At 43.0% G+C, this 24,423-nt stretch overlaps 1 protein-coding gene across 6 annotated transcripts in view; it reads right to left on the bottom strand.

Moving 5' to 3' along the window:
* Positions 1-24,423, bottom strand: part of KIAA1671 (KIAA1671 ortholog) — a 65,937-nt gene that overhangs the window by 23,265 nt on the left and 18,249 nt on the right. For 4 of the 6 annotated variants that reach the window (XM_064727261.1, XM_064727260.1, XM_064727263.1 and 1 more), the window contains 5 exons: positions 22,180-22,308; positions 20,293-21,913; positions 19,618-19,711; positions 15,024-18,212; positions 14,176-14,298 (listed from right to left, as the gene is read on the bottom strand). In XM_064727261.1, coding sequence (XP_064583331.1) covers positions 14,176-14,298; positions 15,024-18,212; positions 19,618-19,711; positions 20,293-21,860 — 4,974 coding nt within the window. In that variant the 5' untranslated portion in view covers positions 21,861-21,913; positions 22,180-22,308. Of the gene's footprint in view, positions 1-9,751; positions 9,989-14,175; positions 14,299-15,023; positions 18,213-19,617; positions 19,712-20,292; positions 21,914-22,179; positions 22,309-24,423 lie in introns of those variants that run through there. The other 2 variants (XM_064727267.1, XM_064727269.1) reach the window with 2 other exon arrangements.

Genomic DNA, 24,423 nt, shown 5'->3' with positions numbered 1-24,423 from the left:
ACTTTTCTGCACCATTCCCTGTTGTGAGAAACAGCTCCAGGTCCTTCCTAAGCTCTGCTCCCTCCCCAGCTGCTGGGAGACCACAGGGTTGGCACCACAAACCCAAAATGACTGAGGATAACAAAAGGACCCCAAGTGTCACCAGCCATGGAATCCTGGAACAGCCCACTTTTTGGGAGGACAGCAGGAATAAAAGCTTTGAGTTTAAATCAATAAATCTCAGTTTATGACGTAAGTTTGGACTTTAAAGTCCAAAGTCAAGCTGTGACTAGTTCAGGACCAAGGGGAAAGAGGCAAGACAGGCACGTTGGGAGCTGCTCGCTCTCTTGTTTGCTCAAGGGGGTTTGTGGCTGTTGCTTAATTTGCCATACAAAGTACCATGAACTTGCATCACCCTCTGCTCCTCTGAACTATCCAGGAAGAGATTCAATGGAACAAAAAAAATTTCTAGATAACATTTGATGCAATGGTTCTTGCGTAAGGTTCATTGTATCAGAAAATGTGCCTTGCAGACACACATGAACCCAAGATACCCTGAGGAAACAGGGTGCCTTCCCTTTTAATCCCTGTTTTTAGGAGCTCAGCTCCACCAATCTGTAACTTATCTCCAGGACAAACTTCAGTGACAACTAGGTGGCTTTCCCTAACTTATTCTCATTTCTGAATGTATTTGTTTTAAACATTTGCAAATTAGCAGCTTTATAAAAGCCCTCAGTAGTCAAAGAAAATTCAGCCAACAGAAAAAATCCTTTTTTTCCCCCCTTCATACAGCTCTTCTCTTGCAGAGTTGCAGGGTTATTTTTGTACAGAAATGGAAAGAGATCATTTTGACCAGATTCCTCAAGAGCAGGGTGTTTCTTAGATTTGTAAAGAAATAGGAAAAAAAAAATTAAATTTAAATAAACATAAATAAACTTAATTTTTAATTTAAAATAAAATTAATATTTAATATTTAACTAAAATAATTTAATAATTTAAATAGAATAAATTGAATTAAAATAAATTTAGATTTTTTTAATTAAAATAAATTTAAATTAAAAAATAAATTTAAATAGGAAAAAATTAATTTATCTAGCAGAGTTATGGATAATCCTTCACAAACTATGGAGATCCTGCACCCAAGGCTGGAATTTAAGACTTAGTGCACATTTTCATGCTGTTAAATTTAAGTGTGATATTTCAAACATCTGTGCCTTTGCAGGAGCAGCTCTGTGCCTCCTGCAGTGCAGGGATTGTGCACTCTGCCATTCCAGAGGGTTTCAGGCTCCATCTGATGTAGGAGCCCCTGAAATAGCAGCCCAAGAGCTCTGCCTGGAGCTGCCATGTGAGTTAGTCAGCAGCTCCTTCACCTCACCAGGATGGGCAGAGCAGAACATAAATTTAACTCCCCATCTGGAATTTCACCTGGGGCAAACAGGGGGAGAGGCAGAGCCAGATTTCACCAAGGATGCAGAGAGCAAAATGTTCCTACAGCTCGCTGCAAGGACTCCTCACATGTGCATGGAACTTGAAGGATCTGAAAATGCTCTAGAGAATATATTCTATTTTTTTATTATACCTCTCCTGAAAAAGAATGTTATACCCAATATACATTTTTTGTCCTCAGAAGATTGGAAAACTGCTGACTTGAGTCTTCCTGCAATACTAAATTTAGGATCTTCTGGCACCACGTGAACACACTGCTGGGTATTGAAGCATCTAAATTACTGCTTAGATTTACACCTCAATTAACATCAGGGCAAAATGCTTTGGAGAACAATCCAGATGAACCTTCACCATCAAATTCAAATATTCAGAGATTTTCCCAGCACTTCAGCTAAACTTGCAGGGGAGTGGAACAAGATGAGCTTTAAAGTTCTTTCCTTTGGAGGTTGTGGGCACCTTCTACTATCCCAGGTTGCTCCAAGCCTCATCCAGCCTGGCTTTGGACAATTCCAGGGATCCAGGGGCAGCCAGAGCTTCTCTGGGCACCCTGTGCCAGGGCCTCAGCACCCTCACAGGGGAGGATTCTCTAACTGGCCCCCAGCCCAGCAGTTCTGGCTGAGTGAGAATTTGTTCCTGAACAAGAACAGCACAAGATGATCTTCTGCCCTTGACAAATTCAAGTGATTATCTCACTCTGGGGCTGTCAGGGATCTGCAGCTCCAGAAAACAGAGCACATACACACAGCTACCCAAAGTGCATGACTAATTACCTCAGTATAAATGGGACCTCGTTATTCAAACGTTGCTGGGTACTTCCATTATTAACATCTATTCCACCTACAGCTCCAAACCACAACCCTGCACAAAGGCCTAACAACCCTTGTTTCTCCCCTTATTCAGTAGAAAACAAAATTCCATGGTTACATTATATTTTCCAAAAGCCTCTCAGAGCTCATTTGGAGCCTCACCTGCTCTCAAATATATGTAATTATGTTAATGACTCTGTGGGATTGCAAGGTCAATTTAAAGAAGGCCTGAAAGGAGCAGAGCACAGCACAGAGCCCAGGAGGGGCAGGTGGGATTTGCAGCCTCTCCATGGGTGTGAGTCCTTCCAGCCCATGGGGTTCCCCTGCCACCAGCTCCATCCCAGCACCATGGAATGGGGAAGGAAATCCAGCTGAAGACCCACCAAGACATCTGGGAGTAGTTTTCAACTGGGCCCCCTGAAGGATCCTTTGCCAGCAAAGCAGATGGGACAGAGGATGGGCAACCTTAGTCTGGACTAACTGCGACAACAGTTTCTGCTCTTCCCTTGTGGCAACCTCAGAAATTCACTCTCTGATGGGTTCCTCCTATTACCCCCTCCCACCATCACTCCAATTAGCAATTAGCATTAATTCAGGCATTTCCAAAGGGTTTTCTGAGCCATCATCCCACCTACAAACAGCAGCACCCAGCACTTGTGAGGAGCACAGCAGCTCCAGTCCCACCTTGTGACACCCCTGCGAGCAGAGCCTGCCCTTGTAAGGCTGTCCCAGCCCTGCATTCCACACCAACTCTGCCTCTGCTTCATTAGTAAGAGAACTTAATTTAACCTCTTGTGCTTGGCACATGGACTATTTAAAGATGCAGCACTGGGCTGGGCTCGGTTGCACGGCTCCAGACTAAATTACTCTTGGGCTCCTCAGACATGACAAACAACTCATGGTTTTATGGGCTCCTTGTTTTTGCCTCTGTGTTCTGTGTTTTGCAAGGGAATTGTCACATTTGCAAGGAGCAGCAAGCATTCCTTACTACTACATGCAACACCCCCATCATGAAAATTTTACCATATCACCTTCCAATTCTCATTTAAAGTACAAAATAAATCCTTGGCTGCACATCTGGCAGAGAGAGAGCAAAGCTCAACAGCTGGAGCTGCTCCATGGCAGATCCTCAGCTTGCCTCCATTCCAATCCAGGAATTCCCATGACATTTAAAACCACCAAGGCCTTTTGTCTTTGGCTCTGTTATCTGTTCTGTTTTTCGGGTTTTTAAAAATTTTCATGGTGATATAAAAATGCAATTCACTGAGATGCCCAAACAGCCTCACCTGTGGGCAGTTACTCCACAGCCAAAAGAAAAAGGGAAATAAACCAAGAGAAAGGAAAAAGAGTGGAATGGTGGAGTGTTTTAACACAAGGACTTTGGACAGTGTCCATACAGAGAAATCTCTTTTGTAACCTGAAACCCCAGGTATCTCAATATTTACACCAAATATTTGGTTTTCATTCCTACTTTCGTTTTCTACTGAAATTAAGCAAGTTACACTTATAGCTACAGCTCTAATTAATGGTTATTCACAATCTTGGACAACTTGCAGAGAGACCTTGGCATTAAGGGTGTTCCCCTTGCACATACCATCTACAAGAGGCTGAAATTCCATATTTTTTCCTTCTGCTAGGTAGTTTTAAAAGCCCCCAGAGGCCTCACAAACCAGTGAATAAGGAGAGGCTGTGAAAGCAACAGGTTCTGCATCAATACTGGGAAAGTTTACACAAGCACACATTGATATGAGAGGTTTTTAAAGAAAGGTGCAAAATCATTTCATAGAAGAGCCCCATCAATGGCTACTTTAAAAAGTAATTTTTTAAACAGAAATGAAAAATTAAAAAAAAATTTAATCTGCATTCCTTGTTTTGCTTACAGAAGTATCCTTGTGATAAAGAAAACATTAATAGTTTTCATGACTGAATAAATGCTCCACATACTTGTTTATACCTGCCAGAGTAATTTTTCCATTCTACTTCCATGGTGATCCTTGATGGGATCAGCAAAAAAATGAACTTTCCCATTTTATTTGTAATCAGAAAGTCAACCATCCTATTTATGCCCAGGATTCTCTTGCACTTCTGCAGTAACATGACATTATTTCAAATTAATAAGCAAATAAGAATCTGTAAATAAGGGTAACTGTGAAATAAAATTTTTACTCCAAGTTTTTAAACAATTCAAATGCAACTACCAGTCATAATTGCAACAACTAAAGCACAACAGTATTTCAGAAAATGCCAATTCTTTTGTCCCCCAAACTGGGTTTCTCTTGAACCTAAGCAAAGCCCAGTTAAACATCCTGAACATACACAGCTTTTGTGCCCTGAATTGTTTCAGTGTAAAACAAAGCTATCAATGTTAAAGCTGAGGAAACCAGCTAAAAATACACGATGTTGTTTGCATGCCCATGTCCATAATCCTGCAGCACTTCCCTTCTAGCTCAATGGAGAAGGAAAAACTGAAAAAACAGAAACAGGAAATTCCTACAGCACTGCAAAGGACTAAAACAATTTTCTTTACATTTGTTTATGTCCAAAGGAATAAAGCCAAGCAAAAGATGGATGGTTACAGGTTGTTTTTAATTTGTACAAACAGAAATCCAGGATGAAGATGTCTGCAAAGGATCTCCTTATACCAAGAGGGAAAACAAAGTAATGCCAGAGCCAGGGCTCTCCTGGCAAGTCCAACGTGGAGCAGTCCAACCAATGGGCATGTTAAGCACAGATAACCACAAAACATCTTCAAAAGAGACTTCTTGGGCATAGAACAAGGTCTAAAGTACCTTCACCTGCTGAACTTTTCTCCCAGGGCAGGCAGGGTGAGTGGAGTGCACAGAAACAAGCAGAACACGCTGCTCTTGCTCCACAGCACCTGCCTGAGGAGATGTCAGAGCATTTGTGTTCCTCACTGAGGGTGCTCAGGAAATCTCCAGCTACTGAGGGCTCAGATCTGACTCACAAAATTCACAGAACACTCTGAAGGAAGAGCTTTTTTTTTTTTTTATGCAAGGGATTTCCTTCTTCAAAGATCAGTAACAAGGAGCTGCTTCTGAACCCATTCCAGCTGTTCCTGGTGTGATCACACACTGCCCAAGGCCTGTCTGAACACTGCTCTTCCAACTTCTCCCTAAACAACACCATTCCATGTGGAATCAGGCACTGCTTGATGGCAGTAAATTGACCAAACACCAGCTGTAAGTTAATACAATAATTTCTTCACCCATTTTAACCCATTTGATGATGAGAGCAGAGGATTTATCTGAGATGGCTGTATAACCCTAAGTGCACACACCTTCCTTTACTTCCAGGTCTCTCAGCTCTTACTGCCTCCTCCTCCCAGACCCAGCACAACAGCCCCATGTTCTCACATTCCCCAGGACATGGACAGCCCTCAATCCATTCTGCCTCCCCTCAGATGCCATGGATTTACTGCTTTCCCCCATGAATCACCAAACCAAACACTACATTTTTCCAAGGCTCCAGATTTCCCTGAAGTTACACTTTAAGAACACCTGTGTCCTGCAGCACAAATCCTGTGGTATCCTGAGGAAAGTCCTCTACAAAGGACTCCTCTGCTATTTTCCCTGTGCTCAAGCAGCTCCCTAAAATCCCCATTTCCTTTCAGCACAGTAAACACTCACTGGCTGCATGAACAGCTCACCGCTGCTGAAGGGACAGGAACAATAGTGGGAACTTGGCTGTCTCCCAGCATCAGCAACATGGACAACAGCTTGGGAAAGCAGGAACTGAGTCAAAACAACTTTAGATCAAGATATTACGAAGGAGGCAGTGAAGTTACCTCTGCTTTGTGTGTGTAAATGAGGTTTAACAATTCTCTTGTTACAGAATGGTTTGGGTTGGAAGGGACCTTAAAGATCATCCCTTCCACTATCCTAGGTTGCTCCAAGCCCTGTCCAACCTGGCCTTGGGCTCTTCCGGGGATGGGGCAGCCCCAGCTTTTCTGGGCAATCTGTGCCAGAGCCTCACCACCTCACAGGGAAGAGCTTTTTCAGAAGTATATTCACAATTCCAGATTTAAAATAAGAGGAGTGAGGACAGGCACTGTCAGCCTCAATTCCAGCTACTCTGAACCTGGAACAACACAGTCACTACAAAAAAAAAATGACCAGGTCTAGAAATGATTACATCTTACTCAATGAAACCCTTATTGCAACAAGCTAACCTAGAATGTGCTATTCCATGTGAGCATTTTATGGTAAATTAAACTTAATGCCACACCTCATTAGAACAAACTGCTGTGCCCTGAGCACGTGTCCCTGGGCTGGGAGCAGGGATGTGGCCGTGGGCCAGCAGCACTGTGTGGTGGAACAGCACTCCCTCGTGTTCCCACTGGGAATGGGGCTCCTCAGCCAGGCTGACCTGTCTGCCTGCTCTCAGCAATGCCACACACACCACAATTCCTCTGCTACAGCAGCAGCTGGGAATTGGGGAAATGCCTTTCCAGATTTTCCTGTGCAAGGGCATCATTTACCCAGAGAGGTAACCTGGGTTATCTGCTCCTGCTGGCACCAGGACAGCTCACACCTGGGTGGAAGGGGGTTTTAACTCTTTGGAAGAAACATCCCCACCACCAAAAGCAAAAGGGAAGAGCAGCACAGTCCACTCCAGAAGTGCAGAGAGAAAGAAGGCACAGCACATCTGCACAGAGCCCCTTCCTTCCATCAGAGCAGGGATAACCCCCTTGAGAGCAAGGATAAACCCCTCAGAGCAGGGATAACCCCCCCTCAGAGCAGGATGAGCATCACTCGTGGCTCCACACAATGATTTCAGTTTCCTTCCATCACCAACCCACCTCCTCTCACACTGACACGTCAGGACAGTGGTTATTAACCAGCTGCTGCTTCCTTCAGAGTCACCTGACAAAACACATCAAAACTACTCTTTAAAGGTAGCAACCAAATTCTTGTCACAACAAACTCTAAATCTTATTTCTTCCTTAAAACCCCCAATTTTCTTTTGATTTTGCAATTGTTCAGTTCATGACTATCAATAAAGATCTTTTTAAACCATCACAGTGCTGCAGAGGAACGTTTTATTTAAAACAAGCATTTGCTTTGAGTGCTTTCAGGATTAGCATTTCTTTGCTGTTTGAAAAATGACAAGTGTCAGATTGGGGAAAAAAAAAAAACCCAGTCCATCAGGACTGGTACCAGCATGGGCAGGAGATCCACCACCACATCCATTCCAGAAAGCTAAAAGTGAGCAGTGAACCAGAGCAAGAATTGCTGACAACTGAGAATAACCACCAAAGCAGTTCAGTAGAGGTTGTGTCCACCAGGAAGCCAAGAAAACCCTGGTTCTTGGACAAAGGGCATTGGAACAGGAAAGCCCAGAGCTGTGGCTGCACACCTGGCATGACCAGTCTGACCCTGTGACTGATGAAAGACCATAGAGCTGCACCTACAGGGCTTCCTGTGCAAGCCAGACCTAAAGATGTCCTGGACCAAGTGCAGCAGAGCTCCTCACCAGCTGGAACAGGGGTGATGGATACCCCATGCACAATGGAAAATACTCAAATGTAGACAAGCTGTGGGGAAAAAAATGTTTCGCTGGACACAAAGACATTTCTCAGAAACCCAGAGGTGTCACCCACCCACAGGACACAGATGTGTAGTGGTCACAGCATCGCACACGGGCTGGGGCAGACCACAGACCCTGCTGTGCTCAGAAATGCAGTTTGTCACAGCCAGACACATCCTGCCCAGAGAGCAGGAGGGCAATCAGCAAGGAATTAGCAAAGAGCTGGCACTGAGTGATGTCCCACAACTCCACCACTGCAGAGTAAAGCAAAGACACAGCACAGGAGAGGGAACCCAACAGTAACTCCACAGAGCAGCTTTAAAAGCAGATTTTTGTTGGAGTATTTTTTAATTAAGAGTTGTAGCTTCTTCAGGTATGTCTGCCTAATGAATAAAGCATCTTAGCTCCCCAAGACAGATTAAATAACGCTTGACAACCAACCCCAGCATCTCTGGTTACTCCTGACTGTAAGTAGAGAGAACAGATAAGTATCTCCTCGGTAGCCTCCAGCTGCAACAGCAGCACAGAAAGTGACAGAAGGCACAATTCTGCATGTCCCTTAAATTTCTTTTTTTAACAGCATGAATATCAGAGTTGTCATTCTAATATTTTCTTGCAGTAAATCAGGAAGTGTGCATGAAAGAAAGTGAGTAAGGAATGCTCCAGGGCCCCTAAAAGAGAATATACACCCAGAAAATACAACATTCTGCTCTGTTACAGCCTAGAACTGCACAATACTGGAGCCCACCATTCCAGGCACCTTCTGGACTGATCTGAAGTTTGGGTTGGTTTGGGATTTTTCCCCTGGCCTTATGGAAAATCCCATGTCAGAGCAAGCGCAGGGACAGAGCTCTTTCACATTTCTCACACTGACAAACCATGAAAAACATCCACCCTATCCTCACACTAATGACTAATTTTTTAGTTTGCAATTTAAAGGGAGCTTTTCTCTTAAAAATACATCTGGTCAAATAAAAAAAAATGAATTAATGTCCAAGCACTTTCATGTTCTATGCTACTACAGTCTCCAGAAGGAAACGGTTTTCAATAAAATCCCCAGTTCTTCAAGCACAATTTTCCCTCCCAGCTACAAGAAATTCACAGCGGGCAATCTCACCTCACAGCTGATAAAAGGACATACAGGCAAGGATTGCAAAACTCAAAATGAGAGAAGGAAACTCTTTGCTACAGTTTTAAAACACAGCAGCAAACAGCTAACATGAAAAGGTTTGGTGCTGACCACACGCTGAATTGACAGCTGAAAAAATGAAGATCAATGAAAACTACAACAAGCAAATGAAACCTGATCTTTGATGAGTACAGGAGAAATTAAAACATTAATTAGTTCAAAGCAGTACAGTATTTATTCATAAAGGCTTTTCAGCTCAAATTCATGTTTTATAAATGTGAAAGTTTCAGACACACAGCAGCCCCTGTGCAAAGCTGGCAGGGCACCACAGTCAGAGCCTGCTAAAAAGAGCTTTTCGTGACAGACAGCTCTGAGGAGTGTTGGAAGAGGAAGTGCTCACTGAGACATCGAAAGCCATGAAGAGTCAAATGAAAAACAAGAAAGGAACTGTAAAATGACACATTCCTAAAGCTGTTTTCCTGGAATAGCAGTGCCTGTACCAGCAGCAGGGCAGGAGGGTTCTGGGGCAGCAACCCCAGAGCCAGGCAGAGCTTTTGCACAAAGAGGGAAGAATATTCCTAACACACACCTAAACTAAACCACAACTCCCATGGTTCTGCATAAACAAGGAAGAAACGTTGATTCCTGTAAGGGTTTTCCAAGGCACATTCGGGTAGTAGACAGTTTTGAGTATTAGAAATAAAACAGCCTTTCTCACCCAAAATAAATCCTGAGTTTCATGTTAGTACTCAAAAAGGAACTGCTGAGGAAAGCTCCAGCACATAGGAGCACTCCCAGGATTTCTGAAAAGAGTGGAAACAGCCGGCTCTGGGAGCACACTTACCCACAGATACTGCAGGAACTTCAGCAGACGTGGACAGTAATAATACTCCATTTTCCACAGCTCCGAGTTAACGCCAACCCATCCCTGTTGCAGGCAGCTCCCGGGCTCTCCCCGCCTCCAGCACCAGTTAAAAGCAGAGTGGAGCAATTAAAAGCAGCATGAATAATGTAATAATGTTCTGAGTGTGTCTGGCCCCACGTCACCACCACCACCAGGAGCTGGGGCTCCTCAGGAGCAGTCGCTGAGCAGTCGCACACAGCACGTGACTTAACCACTTGTTATTGAGCAGCCCACTGCTCCCAGCTCCGTAATCTGGAGTGGAATTAGTGACAGGACTTTGGGTTTTGCAGCAAAGGCCCTGCAGGAGGAAAGGGAAGCTCTAAAACCCCTCAGTTATGAAACGCTCTGAACGGCGGCGGGGTCGCTCGCTGACCTTGTTTTGGGTGATGCACGGGAAAAGACAAAAACCCACACATGTAACAAGAGGAGCTGCTGTTTTTATGTTCTTTCAATATAAAAATGTCTTTTGTGAAGGAGAAGAAATAGACACAACCAAGTAACTTTTTATACAGCCCTGGAATGTTCCCAGGGAACGAAAACTGCCAAAAAAGGAAGAAAGCCCAGGCAGAGCTTTACCCACCCCCGGGTCGTCCTCCTCGGGCTGGGTCTAAAATAGAGAGTGGTGGAGTTGTTGGACATCAGCAGTGGGTGGTTTGTGAAGAGCAAAAATGGGAATTGTAACACTGTTTCATTTTTACTTACATCCCTTTTTTGATAGGAAAGGGAAAGATAAGTGACAGGAGCCTATCCAAGGAGGGCAGCCTGTCCCCTCCCAGCACTGCTCCAGCTCTCACCCTTCCCAGGGAGGGACAAGGTTGAGAGGACACCAAACAGCCTCCAAGATGCTCACTGAAATTTTGATACTTCAAGGAAACTACCTCTCACTTTCCTAATCATCACCTATGAATTCCTGTAGAGTTCAACCAAAGTATTTTGATTTTCTTCCAGGTTGTGTCAGTTTTTGGGGTAACAGAACAACTCAAGATGGGGTTCAGAAGGAACAAAGCTCCAGTATCAGAGGCTTTACAAAATGCAGAAAAAGAGAAGGTGTGGTTTTCAGTGGGCAGGAGACAGACCTGTCATGGGCAGAACTGAAAACAACTGGTGAACTGTGACAAGCCAAACCATAAATTCATCTGCACATGTTTATAAAATATTTATCTTCTCTCCCTTGCACTTCATTTCCAAGATATTTTAGGAGTCAGCTCATGATTTTCTTCAACAAATCCTTCTCCACCCACACATCTCAGTCTCATATAAATGCATCTTTCTATGGAGACCATTAGGAAGATTTTCCTCCCTAAATGACAAAAAAACCCAGACTTCAATATAAAATAAATAAATAATATGTTGAGAGACTTCAAAATAACTCCTACACCAGTTCTAGTAGCAGTGCTCTGTTCTAACTCCCCAAAGCAGCACTAAAGCTGCTCCATCTCCATCTGAAGGTACAATTCCTCCAGCCCCACAGCACAAATGCAGTTCCTTTATTTGGAGGATGAGTCCCAGCACACATTCGTCAGGTTTTCATTCCCAACACTGTTATCAGCCTGGATGACTCAATCAGGAATCCGGGCTTGTGACTGAACGTCAGCTCTGATGGCATCACACAATTTATGGAAACACCTCCTGAGCTCTGTGGCTGCCCCTGGATGGGCAGGTGGGGCACTGAGAGGGAACAGCCCCACATCCAACCACAGGTACCAGCCCAGAGAGGGTTTGATTGCTCAGGGCTCACACCTGTCCCTTCACCTGCATTCCAGGTCTAAAGGAACAAGGCCCAGGCTCTGAGATTTGCAGCTGAACCAGTGAGAGAAATCCCTCACTGTCCAAAGCACAGAACTTCATTTTTATACCTACTCTGTGCTGCAGCAGGGCTAAAAGAGAGGGAAGTAGAGCCATAGTAAAACCACAGATGACAACAGTCTAGCAGTGATGCTAAAATCTTTATAAAAGCCTTCCTTTGTTTTTTAATCAATACAAACTTAAAATAGCTGAACAGTGTGGTCTAGATGAGTGTTAAATCTCCAAAGTGTCACCCCGTGCAATTTCAAACACCAATCCCATATTACCACTTGTATTTTGCAACGGTTGATTTCAAAGTCATCCTATGTAATGTTCTAAAAGCCTAATTACAAGCAGATTCTCTGGAATATAATCACAAAGAAATGACCTCTCCAGAGGTAAATTATACTACTGAACCTTGCTTCCATTTGGAATTGTGTTTATCCATAAGAACCTAGCTCATCAGCTGTCCTGGAAAATGCTATTCAAACAGTTGTTTACTATCACAGACAGATATGGAATAATGCAACAAATTGATTCTTGCAAACTCATTTGGCAAATATAAAAGGCTATCAATATCAGTTCTTCACTGCTTTAGTGGTGAATGTGAACCAAATAGAATTGTTTATTCTACAACGAGACTTGTCACTTTGAGCACTCAGTCTCACCAGACCAATACCAGTATACCCTCACTGACCAGCAATAGGGACTGGAGAATATATTCTGTCACTAAGCCACAAGGAAAAATAAGTAACTTCCCAACTACACAGATGAGAAACTGCTCAAAGCAAACAGCAGCAGGATGCCACATTTCCATCTAATCCCCCTTTCAAGGGAAATACAGACTGTTGGGATTCTGGGGAAATAGGGGATTTAACTGTGGCTCCCGTGGCTCTTTCCTGACCCCTCGTGTCTGTCCAGCTCACACAGCTCGGATGTGTCTCCAGCAGAGGGGAGTGTTGGAACGTGCTGACAGAACTGGGAACTGCAGCTCCGCACCCAAAATCTCTGTGTTCTCCAAGGAAAACAAAGGCATAACCTTGGTGCAGAAGAAACGGTTTGGTTTTACATAATCCTCTGCAGTACCTCTGTGAGGCTTTGGAAAAGATCAGTGTGGTGTTTTCCACCTCCCAAATGCAAGTCAAAGCCCCTTCCATGCACTCACTCACACTTTACACCCAGGAGGAGCAGGCTGCCCTTTGGCTCCCCAGCACTGCACAATCCCAGCCCGAGGAACCTTTCCAAAGCAACACAAAGGAGCAAAGCACTCGGATCCTCCTGAATTCCACACAGGTCAGCTTTCTCTTTTCATGGAGCTGAGTCTCCCTTTCCAACCTTCCCTTCCTGTCTCAGGCTACATTTGGTGAAGCTGAAGGATTATCCTGAGTAACCTCCCAATAAACAATGAAGTTGGAGAACAACAGCTGTATTTATCTGAGTACAGTTCAGTTACCCCAGCACTACTTCTGTCCCACTTTTCCTACCTGGCCAACACCACCTTTATATATTTGCACTATAAGCTGATAGCACATAACTTTTAGGGGTTGGATAAATGCCCATTCTGTCAATAACCCAAATTCCCCAAGATGAACCATGCTAAGAATGGGAAAGAAAAAGGGACATCAGCCCTTGGATACCTTCCATGAAGCCTAAAGACCAGAACTGAAAAACAATCTGAGCCTACTTTCAAAACTCCAATTAAGAAATTTGTTTATAAAATCCTTATAGGTTTAGGTGGTCCCTTTTTCTTTGCTAGAAGGAAAGAAACCATTTTCTTTTATTTTTCTATATTTTTGTGTGTTTTCTGCTAAAGAGCTGCAAAGACCAGAGTGAGCCATGGCAGAACAGGGCAGTGCAGCACCTCACTGCAGAGTGTGCTGGCAGAGACAGGACAGGGGAGGTGTGACCTTGGGACCACATCCTTCAGTCTCCACTTTCCAAATCCTTTACTTCCCTCAGGAAACGTTGATATTTCATTTATTGCCCATCTTTTGGAACATCCAGACCTTTGTTTCGTAATTCAGAACAACAGCTGGATGTAGGATGCTATTTCACAACATAAAACTTCTCTGAGGGCTAAAAGTCAGGATATTTTTCTGAGACTGAGGAGAACAGCACCCAACAATATCAAGCAGGAATTCACCTCAACAATTTGTGTGTTAGAGACAAATCAAACCACCCAAAATGTCAGCTGTGATCTTTCCCAGAAACACTTCTCTGTGTGCTGCTGACAGAAAGACAATTAAACCCATCATTTCTCAGACACACAGTTCTATTTGTCTGCACAAGCTGAGAAAACAACAAAAACCGTAATGCTCTAGAGCCATCTTGAGTTCAGGATGAAAATTCCTCACTCAGAAAGCAAACTGAACAAGCTGCAAGGCTGAGGTTTGGTGTTGGAAGCTCTGGCAGGGAGCACTGGGGTGGGATCCCAGGGAGTGGAGCCTCACCAGTTCAACCCCCAGCAAATGCTCCTCTGCTTGGCAGACACATCCTTCTAGCACAGCCCTTTGCAAAAAGGAAAACAGAGCTGCAGCTCCCTGATCCACCCCAAACCCTCCTCCTCCAGGGTCACATACCAAACCAAAATCTGATCTCCTCTCCTTGTAGAAACTGTGGTGGCTCCTCTGTGCAGACACTGAGGAAAAGTCTGTTCCCTCTGTTTTGTCTGAGCTCTGCTTGCTCCACTCTTTCCTGGGAGCCTGTAAAACACAGTTATGAATGTGATTAAGTATACATGCATATGCACATACATATATTATATATATATAAAATGCCTTTTGGGGAAAAAAAAAACAAAACCAGAGGAAACTCAAAGCTGAAAACACAAAATGGAAAAACATTATAGCCATGAACATCCGACACTTTAAAATTATAGGACCATTAAGGTCTTTTCCAACCAAATCCAACCTCTGGATTTCATTCACATGTCACTGTGTGAAGGGAATCTCTTGCCTCTCACCAAAGTCAGGAAAGCAGTGGAGTTTCACAGACAAATGGAGGCCATTCACCCAGGAAAAATAAAAATAAAATTTGCTTCCTTCAGATAAAGACAAAAAACAAAGAGAGGTCCAAAAAGATCACTGCTGACAACTTACTTCTTTTCAAGTAAATATAAAATTGCAGTTAACAATTTGACCTCCCAGGTTCACAGCATTACAAAACTAATAAGCACACTTTTTAAAGCTTTTTCAAGCTCTCCACAAAAACACCAATAAGTATTTCTAGACTTGAAGCAATGAGGTCATCTAGTGCAATTGCCATTGCTCAAGAAAAGAGAACCCGAAAAGAAATGAACTCCAGTGAAAAGTCTGGATCTGCTGCCTTGCTGCAGTGCTGAGAAGTGCTGCAAGGACACGACAAAACCCTTAATAAAGATAAGTTCAGTTACAGCTACATGACACACTTGGCTACCATTTGAAAATACCTTTTTATCCTCATGGAAGAAAGGCTCTGACTGAGCTGCCACCTTGTGTTTCCACGAGTTATCCACATTTTCCAAGGGGAAGCTTGGCCTGGAGCGATGCAGGTCCTTCCTTGCCCTCAGATCCTGCATGAGGGGCAGGCTGTCCCTCCCTTGGCGGCATTTCTCCGAGTAGGATCGTCTGAGATCCGCGGGGACAGTCCCAAACCCAGACATGTACCCCTTCCAATCTGCCCTACTTTTAAAAGAGTCACCCTCACACATTTTACTTGAGCTGTCTTTGCTTCTCAGTGTAGAGCTCCTCACGATGTTTTTGCTCCAATCGCCCTCTGGAGACACCTCCATGAATTGTTCTTTTGTCACCAACTTCTTCTGCAAGAGCCCATCATCAGCCTTTAGGGACAGCTTGGAGGCCAGATTGACTTCCAGCCTCTGCTCTGTACTCACTACATTTATGGGCTGTACCTTTTCAATTACAAATTTTGCACCCTGGTTTCTGGAGGTCAAGGTCACTTCCTCATCCTCATCAACAATGAAAGTTTTCTTCCTAGCAAATTCCACAGGTGAATTTACAAACTTCTCTGGGAAAATGCTGCTGGGGTTTCCCCAGTAAGGAGGGCTGACCTTTCTGTCTTTGGACTTCTGCTTATCAAATTCAGGGCTCCGCAGTTCCAGTTTCTCTTTGCTCTTCTCATTTAGGATTAGTTTCTCCGGCCTGTGCTGCTCTTCTGCACGTTCACCTGGTTTGTTATTAACTGAATAGTGGTCTGATCCACTCTTCCACTCGTTCCAGCTGTAGGTAAGAGTCATTCTCTCCGACACATTTCTTTTGTTCTTTGATCTCTCCCAACTCAGTGAGCCGAGATCTTCAGAAAACTTCTCCTGAACTTTACTGGCCTTTGCTGATTCTTCTTTATATTCTGCCATAAGTGCGTCAATATCGAGAATTTGGGATCTGTACCCATCCTCAGCCTTCCTTCCAGGCAGATCAGAATTATTGTCACTCCTTTTCTGGTGGCCCAGCTCACTGTCCTTACACACCTGTGCAGAACGTGGCGGGGACCGGGGCTCGTGGTAAGAGGAGATTTTCCTTCTGCCACTCTTGAGATCAGCCTGTTGATCCGGTTTTAACAGCAAAGCATCAACATCTATAATTTTCTCTTTAGAATGATCCAGACCTTTTTCGTGATGCTGTTGGTTATCTTTCCTAGACACATGAAAATTACCAAATGCAACATTTTTGGAGAAAACGGCATCTTTTTCATCTTCTTTGACCCAATCCTTGCTAATACGTGCTTCCCAGGAGTCTTCTCTACAAGTTGAACTTGTCACATTTTTATTTGGTTGCTGCAATAAAGGTTTGGACCTTCCAGGAAAAACAGGGTCCAGATTAATTGCTGCTGCCTCATTTGAACCAGAAACCGTATTAATTTCACTTGCACTGGGAGCACCAACAAAGCTTTTCTCTTTTTTGATACCAGGAATCTGATAAGTCACTGCAAAATAAGTTGCCTTTGGCTCAAAGACAGAACTCTGATGTTTTGTGTAATCATCAGGAGTGCCAAGAACAGCTTGGTTAGCCTCACTCCCCTCCACCCCATCTTTGATATTTTTGCTTCTCTTTTTCAATAAATTTTCATTCAATTGCAATGAATCTGTCCGGCTCAGCTTCTTGATATTTTCAGGATTGAGCCACACAACTTCTTCCACCTTGAGTGACTCCTGAGGCAAGGTCCTCCTCCTCCACCTTTCAGAAATCTTCAAGTCAGAAACGCTACTTCTGCTTCTCCTGACTTTCTCTTCTGGATCTGCTCCTCGGAGTTTCTCGTTGTTTTCAGGAGCTGTACAAGCCAAGTTGAAGTCTTGCTCTTTGCAGTTGAAGTCCAGACTTTTCCTCAACCCAAAGGGCCCAGATTCCTCTTTAGTAACATTCAGTCCTTTTGTATCAGGGGGGTGGCTACTGGAAGATTTAAAATATTGCCCACTTGCCAGCACTGAAGCCTGAGCCCCGTGTTTATTGACACTTGTGGAAGTCACATCACGATCCAAGTTGGTTCGGAATTCATGGATGTCTGTCCCACCTGCCCTGAAACTCCTTTTCTCAGAAGAGCATTTCACAACATTAATCCTCTCTGATTTATCTACAGAAGACACTTCACTCTTATCACCTTTAATTTCAGCATGTAGCTTGCCAACTTTCTCACTCATTCCCAAACCTTTACTTTTGTTTGTGGAATAAGGTGTTTTCTCAGCTATGAACAGTGGCTCAGGATCAGTTTTATCAGAGTCTCTTTTCTGTTCAGGTAAAGTGCATTCACTGGAGAGAAAACCAGCAGGTTCTCTCAACACAACCTTGCTTGTGAGAACTTTTGCCTCTCTGGCTTCTGAAGTAACGTTATCTTCTTTCAAGTAAAGAGTGTGACTACTTGTCTTAACAGACTGCCCTGTAGGTACAACGTCCTCATCAGTTTTATTCTCTTTCACAGATGATTTTCTAGTTCTGAGTGTCATGGCCTTTTTCTCAGGAGCCATTGTGATGGCTTCACTAAGAGCCCTTTCACCACAAGTCTGAAAGATTTCATACCTGGGCTCTATTCTTTGGTAAATTTGAGAATCTTCTGTAATTTTGGGAGCAGGTTTTTCACTCTTCTCAACCAAAGATTTTTCTAAGACAATTCCTGGATTCATTTTCTTGTCTTCACTTGAAGAAGCTGGTTTTGGACTTTTCTCTACATGTGCTGGATGTTTTGATGGATCAGGCTGCTTGTGATGCTCCTTTGCAGTGGTGCTTTCCTCCCCTTCTCCCATCCACGAGCGTCTGCTGTGCCCTGAAAGCCCCAGGTCCTGCTTTGCCTCAGGTTCTTGGTTCCTTTTTGGTGCAGGATCAGCCCCAGAATGCTCAGCCACAACGCTGTGCTTCTGCACATTGTGCTCAAACAGGGTGGCCCTGACAGTTTTAATGAAGGGCTTTTCCAGAAGAGCTGGGTTTAATTTCTTTTCAAAGCTGCTTGTGAATGAGACAGTACTCTCAGTCTGCTGTGAGAAATGCTGACCATCTCCCAGGAAGCTCCCTTTCCTCTCCAGCTGATCAGGTTTATTGGTTATCTTTAAAACCTGACGGGATTTCCAAGGCTTCCCAGGAGCAAACGCCTCGGTGACATCTGTGCCATGGCTGAGCTTCAGCTCCTTGCTCTGGAACAACAAAATCCAACAGTTATCTTCAGTTTATTTTAAAAATAACATTTATTTTAAAACTTACTTGCACCTACTTTGTGCAACAGAGCTTGCACAAGTCAACACATCCACATTCTCTGAACACAAACTCCACTGAGACCAAGGTAACCTAAGGGAACGTGTAGCTCCAGCTCCTGAATCTTGATTTTAACAGAATTATCTCACTAATAACCAGCAACATGGTCAAACTGCAAGGAACATGAAGATCTGAGTAAATATCACAGCTGGAGATGCTCATCTATGAGAAATGTTAAGATGAGCCAAAGTAAAAAAGGAAAGATGGAAATTAATATTTATTACCAATCCTTCACTATTATCTACTCACAGGAAATACAAACAACATCCTAAAGGATGGTATTTTTAATAGCATTTGCTGAAAAAGCACAGCATGTAAATAATAAAGGGAACCAGAACACTAGAGGTCTTACAGGAGTTCAATCTTTTATTCAAGTCTTAAAATTTAAAGTTTAAACTCCCTCAAGAGTTGACTTAAGATTGTCTTAAAAAAAAAAACTAAATAACATCAGAAAATTAACATTAAATGTATTTATAAATGAAGATTTTAAAGTCTGAACTATATTCTTCAGGGAATTTCTTTAATCCTACTTTACTGTCATATTTTGAAAACAGCACTTCCATTAATGAAAGATTTTCCTTTTAAAACAAATTGCTCTCCTTGAAAATAACACTAAACTACAGAAACTTTGCACCTGTAGCTTTTCCTTACCACATATTCCTATCTTGGACAGGAAAAAAGCCATAAGAACTCATTACAAATACCCTCAAACTACATTAAATCTCCTCTACCAAGAACTGTCACCAGAGAAATTCTGTTTTGCAACACTGAAGTGTTGCTTAGAAACAGAGAGAGCCTAAAGCTTCCACAGCAAATTCCCATTTTCCCTGGAACACTTTGTTGTCTAAACTGCTCAGGTAAATGTTGTTGAGGAGCCTGACCAAGGTCCAGGCTGGGATTTATCAGGAGCTGGGAAATGGATGCAGGAAAGCACAATCTTAATGCTCTGCTTGGAGAAAATAAAGAATAATCACTGTAGCACAAACCCACCACAGCCACAGGCAGTTCACTGGGGTTTCATGGATCAGAACTCCCTTAAAAACAGAGCACAAAATATTCTTCCCTCTCTACAACTCCAAAACTGAGCAGTGTGCACACAGAGCTGCACAAACTCCGCTCACACAACACCCCTGAACTTTTCTCTGCACATCCTAAAGACAAACTCACACCAGCAAATCCACTGGGGTTGTGTCAGCCCTAATAATCTCCATACCCATTAAAAAGTCACTGGTTGATAAAGCCACACACAACAGGACCTTGCAGAGCCAGCTGCTGCCAGTTCCTTACTTTTGGATTTTCCTGCAGGTCATGGATCGAGTCAGCTCCAGCCTCCCCAGGTTTCTCAGGCTTTGATTCACCCCCTGATGTTGGACTTGAAAACCTAAAACAAAGGATTGGTGTTGGTCAATGAGCAGGGTGGCTTCCTACCAAAGCAGGCTGGTAGAAATTATCCATCAAATTACATTTCCTAAAAGAGAAGTATCACTATTTTATAGTAAATTACTGTATTTGGTGGTTAAATTGTATCTAGACCACAAGAATTCCCAAAATATTAATATATTAATTATTACTATTAATACAACAATATTAATTATTGTTAATATAAATAGTACTGTTAATTATGCATCTTAATTGATAATAGAGGATTTATAATAGAGGATAATCAATTGATAATAGAGGATTTAGATATGCATAACAAGCTAGAATATCTCTCATTGACAGCTACACTTACATGCAAAGGTCACAGTATTGACAGCTTCTTTTTTTTCAGCTGTTGTCAGAATATATTTAATTTTCTCTTTTTCGGATTAAAAAAGGCAGGAAAAGAGCTTAAGAATAATACTTTAAAAATCACATTAAGTGGAAACAAAATGATCAAGGTTTTTTTACTGGACTGAGAGAGCAAGTTTTACTGAACAACAAGAAGCCAAGAGGATTAAAGAGAATTTCTCTGTAACCTACATCTTGGTTAAGTCTGCAGAGAGCGGCCGTGACTGCAGCGAGCGACGCAGATTTCCTCCCTTAACCTCAGGATTTTCTGTTGTCAGCTCCTTGATCCTCTGCTGGATGGTCACACACCTGTTCTCCTTCTCTGGGAGAAGCTCTGGATCCACTGTGGCACTGGGATTTTCTGAAGTAAACAAACTGATGTGTTTTTTAACACTACCTCTTAAGATATTATTCTCTTTTTCTGAGGAAGCTGCAGGACTCTCACAGCCCAGGAATGTGTATGTTTCCTTCTGATCTGCTCTTTTCCCCCCTTTATTAGTTCTGTTTTCACTGGTTGTTTCAGGGCTTCTTTCAGGACCATGCAAGTTAATAATTATTTCTGGTTTTGTCTCAATTTGTTCACTTTTCGATTTAAGTTTAGTTTCCCATGTGTATTTCCCATTATTCAGGATGCCAATGTCCTGACTACTGCATTTCAGATTTGTTTTAGAAGAACTGCTTTTATTCAATTCAGTTTCTTCGTGTTTTGGCCCCGTTTCAGACTGATCATGACTACCCACATCAGTAAAAGCAATTACGGATACATTCTCCTTGCTTTCATGGGATGAACCAGCCTTTTTGCAAGAAGAAAGATCTTTATGTTCAAATTTAGCTGTCAGGTCCATGGACAAAGGCCTTGGTTTTCTAACTCCAGATTTCTCCGTAGGAGATTTTTCCTCAGAAGTTTCCACAGCGTGATGCTTTTGATCTCGTAATGATTCCAGAAAAATAGCAGACACTGGTCTATGCTTTGCCCTTTGCTGGACATCCACAGAAAAATCAACTTTATTGTTGAGCTTATTTGCATCATCATTGTTCTTCTCCCCTGGATGAACTTCACGAGCATCTTTCTTTTCACTGGTTTTCAAGGAGTTCCAGGATTCAGGTCTGAGACTGGAGGAAAATGACATGTGCCTATGGAGAGCTCCATCAGGATTCCTGGGAGGCTCTGCTGGTTTCACAGAGCCCTGCAGGTCCTTGCTCTGCAGAGCAGTGAATCCCCTGCGCTCCTGAGCCCTTTTCTCCTGCACCTTGGTCTGCTCGGGGCCCCCTGGCTCAAACAGAATGACTGTGTTGGCACTGGGCCCTGTGTAGAAAGTCACATTTGTCACCATGTCACTGCCAGCCGGATTTTCAGTGTCAATGGCTTTCTGGTCCACTAAGGGAGGGACATTCCCACTCAACACCTTCACAGAGGACGTTTCCTCAGTGGCCTTCCTCACCATGCTGCTGGATCTGAACGCTGGGACGGGCGGTTTGACGTTTGCAAAAGTATCCGAGGATTTCTCTTTACAAAAAGGCTTTGGGAAAAGTCTGGGCCTTGATCCCAGCGAGGGCATGGTTGCAGATCTCAAGGAATTGCCAAATTTCTTGTTCTCTTCCAGAGTCAGGGATGCTGAGGCCTCCTTTGCCTTGTTGCTGGCATCTGAAAGCACACTGACATACACACGCTGTGCCTTCTCCTCAGCCCTGAGCTCAGCTAGGTCAGGGACCGCCGTCAAAGACGCCAAAGTAGAATTTATTTCTACTCTTGTTGCCATAGTTGGAATTACACATTCAACAGAAGTGAAAAACACCAGCAAGGAAAAAGAATCTGCAAAAAAAAAAAAAAGGAGAAAAATGCAAGTATTGATGTAGAGTCAGCATGAACATCAAATAACATCATTCTCACATAAATTCACAAGGAAGCAAACTCAGATTAAGGTGCCTTTCAGATATGCTGATCACAGAGTTTATCACACTGAAAGACATAGTGTTCCTTCTCTAAAAAGCAAGAAACACCATTATTTACTGACTTGGCCCAACAACCAAATACAATGGAAATAAACATATCCTACAAATTTCCACGCTCCCACTTACCATAATTTCCTGCTGCAACCAATCCATAGGGCCTGAATTCTTTCTCATAGTGACAACAAAAACTTGGTCACCAAGGGCACATTAAGGACAGGGAATGTGATCACTCCAGAGACACTGCCCAGACCTCACCTGCAAATAAACAAAATAATCCAATTCAGGTGTGGCACATACCCAGACAATGCCAGGTGGGACAAAAATCCAGAGCATTCTAAGGAGAAAAAGCTGGTTCCCAAGCAAAAGTGACCTCGTGCAACTGTAAAAAGCAGAAGAATGTTTATTTTTCAAACAGCCATTAAAAAATCAACAAGAAATTACCAATTAAAGGTGTAACTGAAAGGTGAAGGGAGAATAACTCAGCACAACAGACACACCAAATCTGAGCTGTTAAAACCACATTCAGGTAAGACTGTTTGCATATTCAACTGCTGTCAATCACTGGTTAAACACAGAGCTTTGCATTACTGTAATCTCAATTACTGTAATTTACTTTCTATTGTAAAGCTCTTTTCTGGGGCAGCAGTCTGTGAAGTGCTACCTGAGCAGCTGACCTGCAAACGGCTGATTTTCCATCAAAATGGAACTTTTACCATGACAAAGCAGTTTTGTACCTCGCTAGCAAAGGCAGGAGAACAGCTTTGGCTTTAATTATATTCTTACTGCAGAGAAGTGGGAAAACCAGCAGTAATTAGAATTTCAGCTACAAGAAGTAACCTGAATCCTTCCTAACAGAAGTATATTTAAACTCGTAGCAGATGCAGGCAGCTATGTAAGGTTAGATTCTTTTTTTTCCTTCAAAAGCTGTCATACTCTTCATTTTTAGAAAACTCACACTGTACTTCATAACCAGGGGCCCAAATGTGTGTTGCCACCCTCTTGTCTCTTCTGGGCAGCCTTTGAAGGGGCAGTTTTGGACTCCTCTCACTGGAGCCTATATTTGTGTGAATTTACCATGCAAATAAACTTATTTGTAGATTCTGTGGAATACAGAGCTTCACGCTTGTGATTATTAAAAAAAAAAAAACAACCAGGATTTTCAGGATCTTGCTTTCCTGAGTCTGCAGTCTGGAGAAGTGGTTATTTCACCTTCAGCTTCCCTTGACCAGACTTAGCCCACACTGGCACTGAAGTTGCAGGGATTTATTTTTGTCCCTGCTTGTGCTCCCTCTCTCAGGCAGGAGAATGAACTCCACTCACCTTGTCCGTTCCCTTTCATCTTCCAATCCACTTGGAGTTCTGTCTCAACCACTTATCCCTGATGCCATCCCCCTCCTCCCCAGTCCACGACCTCTCCTTCCAAAATAGCCACTAACCCAATCAGCTTATCCACATCAAGCTGCCCCTTCCACCATCTCACAGATCTCCATGAAATCTTCCTCCCTCTCTCCCACTCCTTGCTCTAAGAAACGCCACCAAAATCCGATTAAAATGCTCTCACATTCCAAGGATGCAAAGGTTTGGGAGGTGCTGTAAAAGGAAACTTGCTGGAATGAGGCTGAAGCTCACAGGCAACATTGCAAAGGGAAAAATTCAGCTGTGAAAATAGCATCGGTCTTGCAGTAGCTGAGAATAAATTCTCTCCTATCATTCTGTAGTCCCTGTTTCTCTGGAAAAGAAGAAGGGGGCACAGAGCTTCTTAAATGGACTAAAACTTGATCCTCAATGGAACGCAGGGCAGTGAATTTACAATGTGGGACCTAATCCCTGGTAACAGAGTACAACTTGCTTCTCCAGCAAATATTCCTAACACAAAACTTACCCCTTCCTCAGTTTCATTGTACTCTAGCTTTACAGGACTCCATTTTCCCCTACATAATCTACCCAAGTCAGTTTTCATGTTTTAAATTCAGATACCCTACAACAAATACGTAGCACCAAACAGACAAGTGCTGGAAAAATAACAAAAATTTAGTGGATAAAATAATCACTCAATTTTGAAAATGATAAAACTCCTTGATACAGTTACACTTGATAAAGAGGAATCATGCCATCAATGCCAATACACTAGACACTGTGTCTCAGTTTTGAAACATATCTTGTTTTAGATAAACCTGCTTCTTTCATAATAAAATACCTCTAGTCCAGTTGGCAACGTACAAAATTTGGGGCAATTTAGAAAGATCAACTGTAAATTGTACTGCAGGAGGATTTCAGATGCTATTAATATTTAGTAATTCTACTGTAATCGTACTACTACAGTTGTAAATCCCTCACCATCAGCTACATCATGTCATTGCCTCCCTGACC

The sequence above is a fragment of the Zonotrichia leucophrys genome, chromosome 15 (assembly GCF_028769735.1).
Source record: "Zonotrichia leucophrys gambelii isolate GWCS_2022_RI chromosome 15, RI_Zleu_2.0, whole genome shotgun sequence".
In the NCBI taxonomy this organism is placed as follows: Eukaryota; Metazoa; Chordata; class Aves; order Passeriformes; family Passerellidae; genus Zonotrichia; species Zonotrichia leucophrys.
Note: the sequence above shows the minus strand (reverse complement) of the source record. Positions and strands in the feature narration are given on the sequence as shown.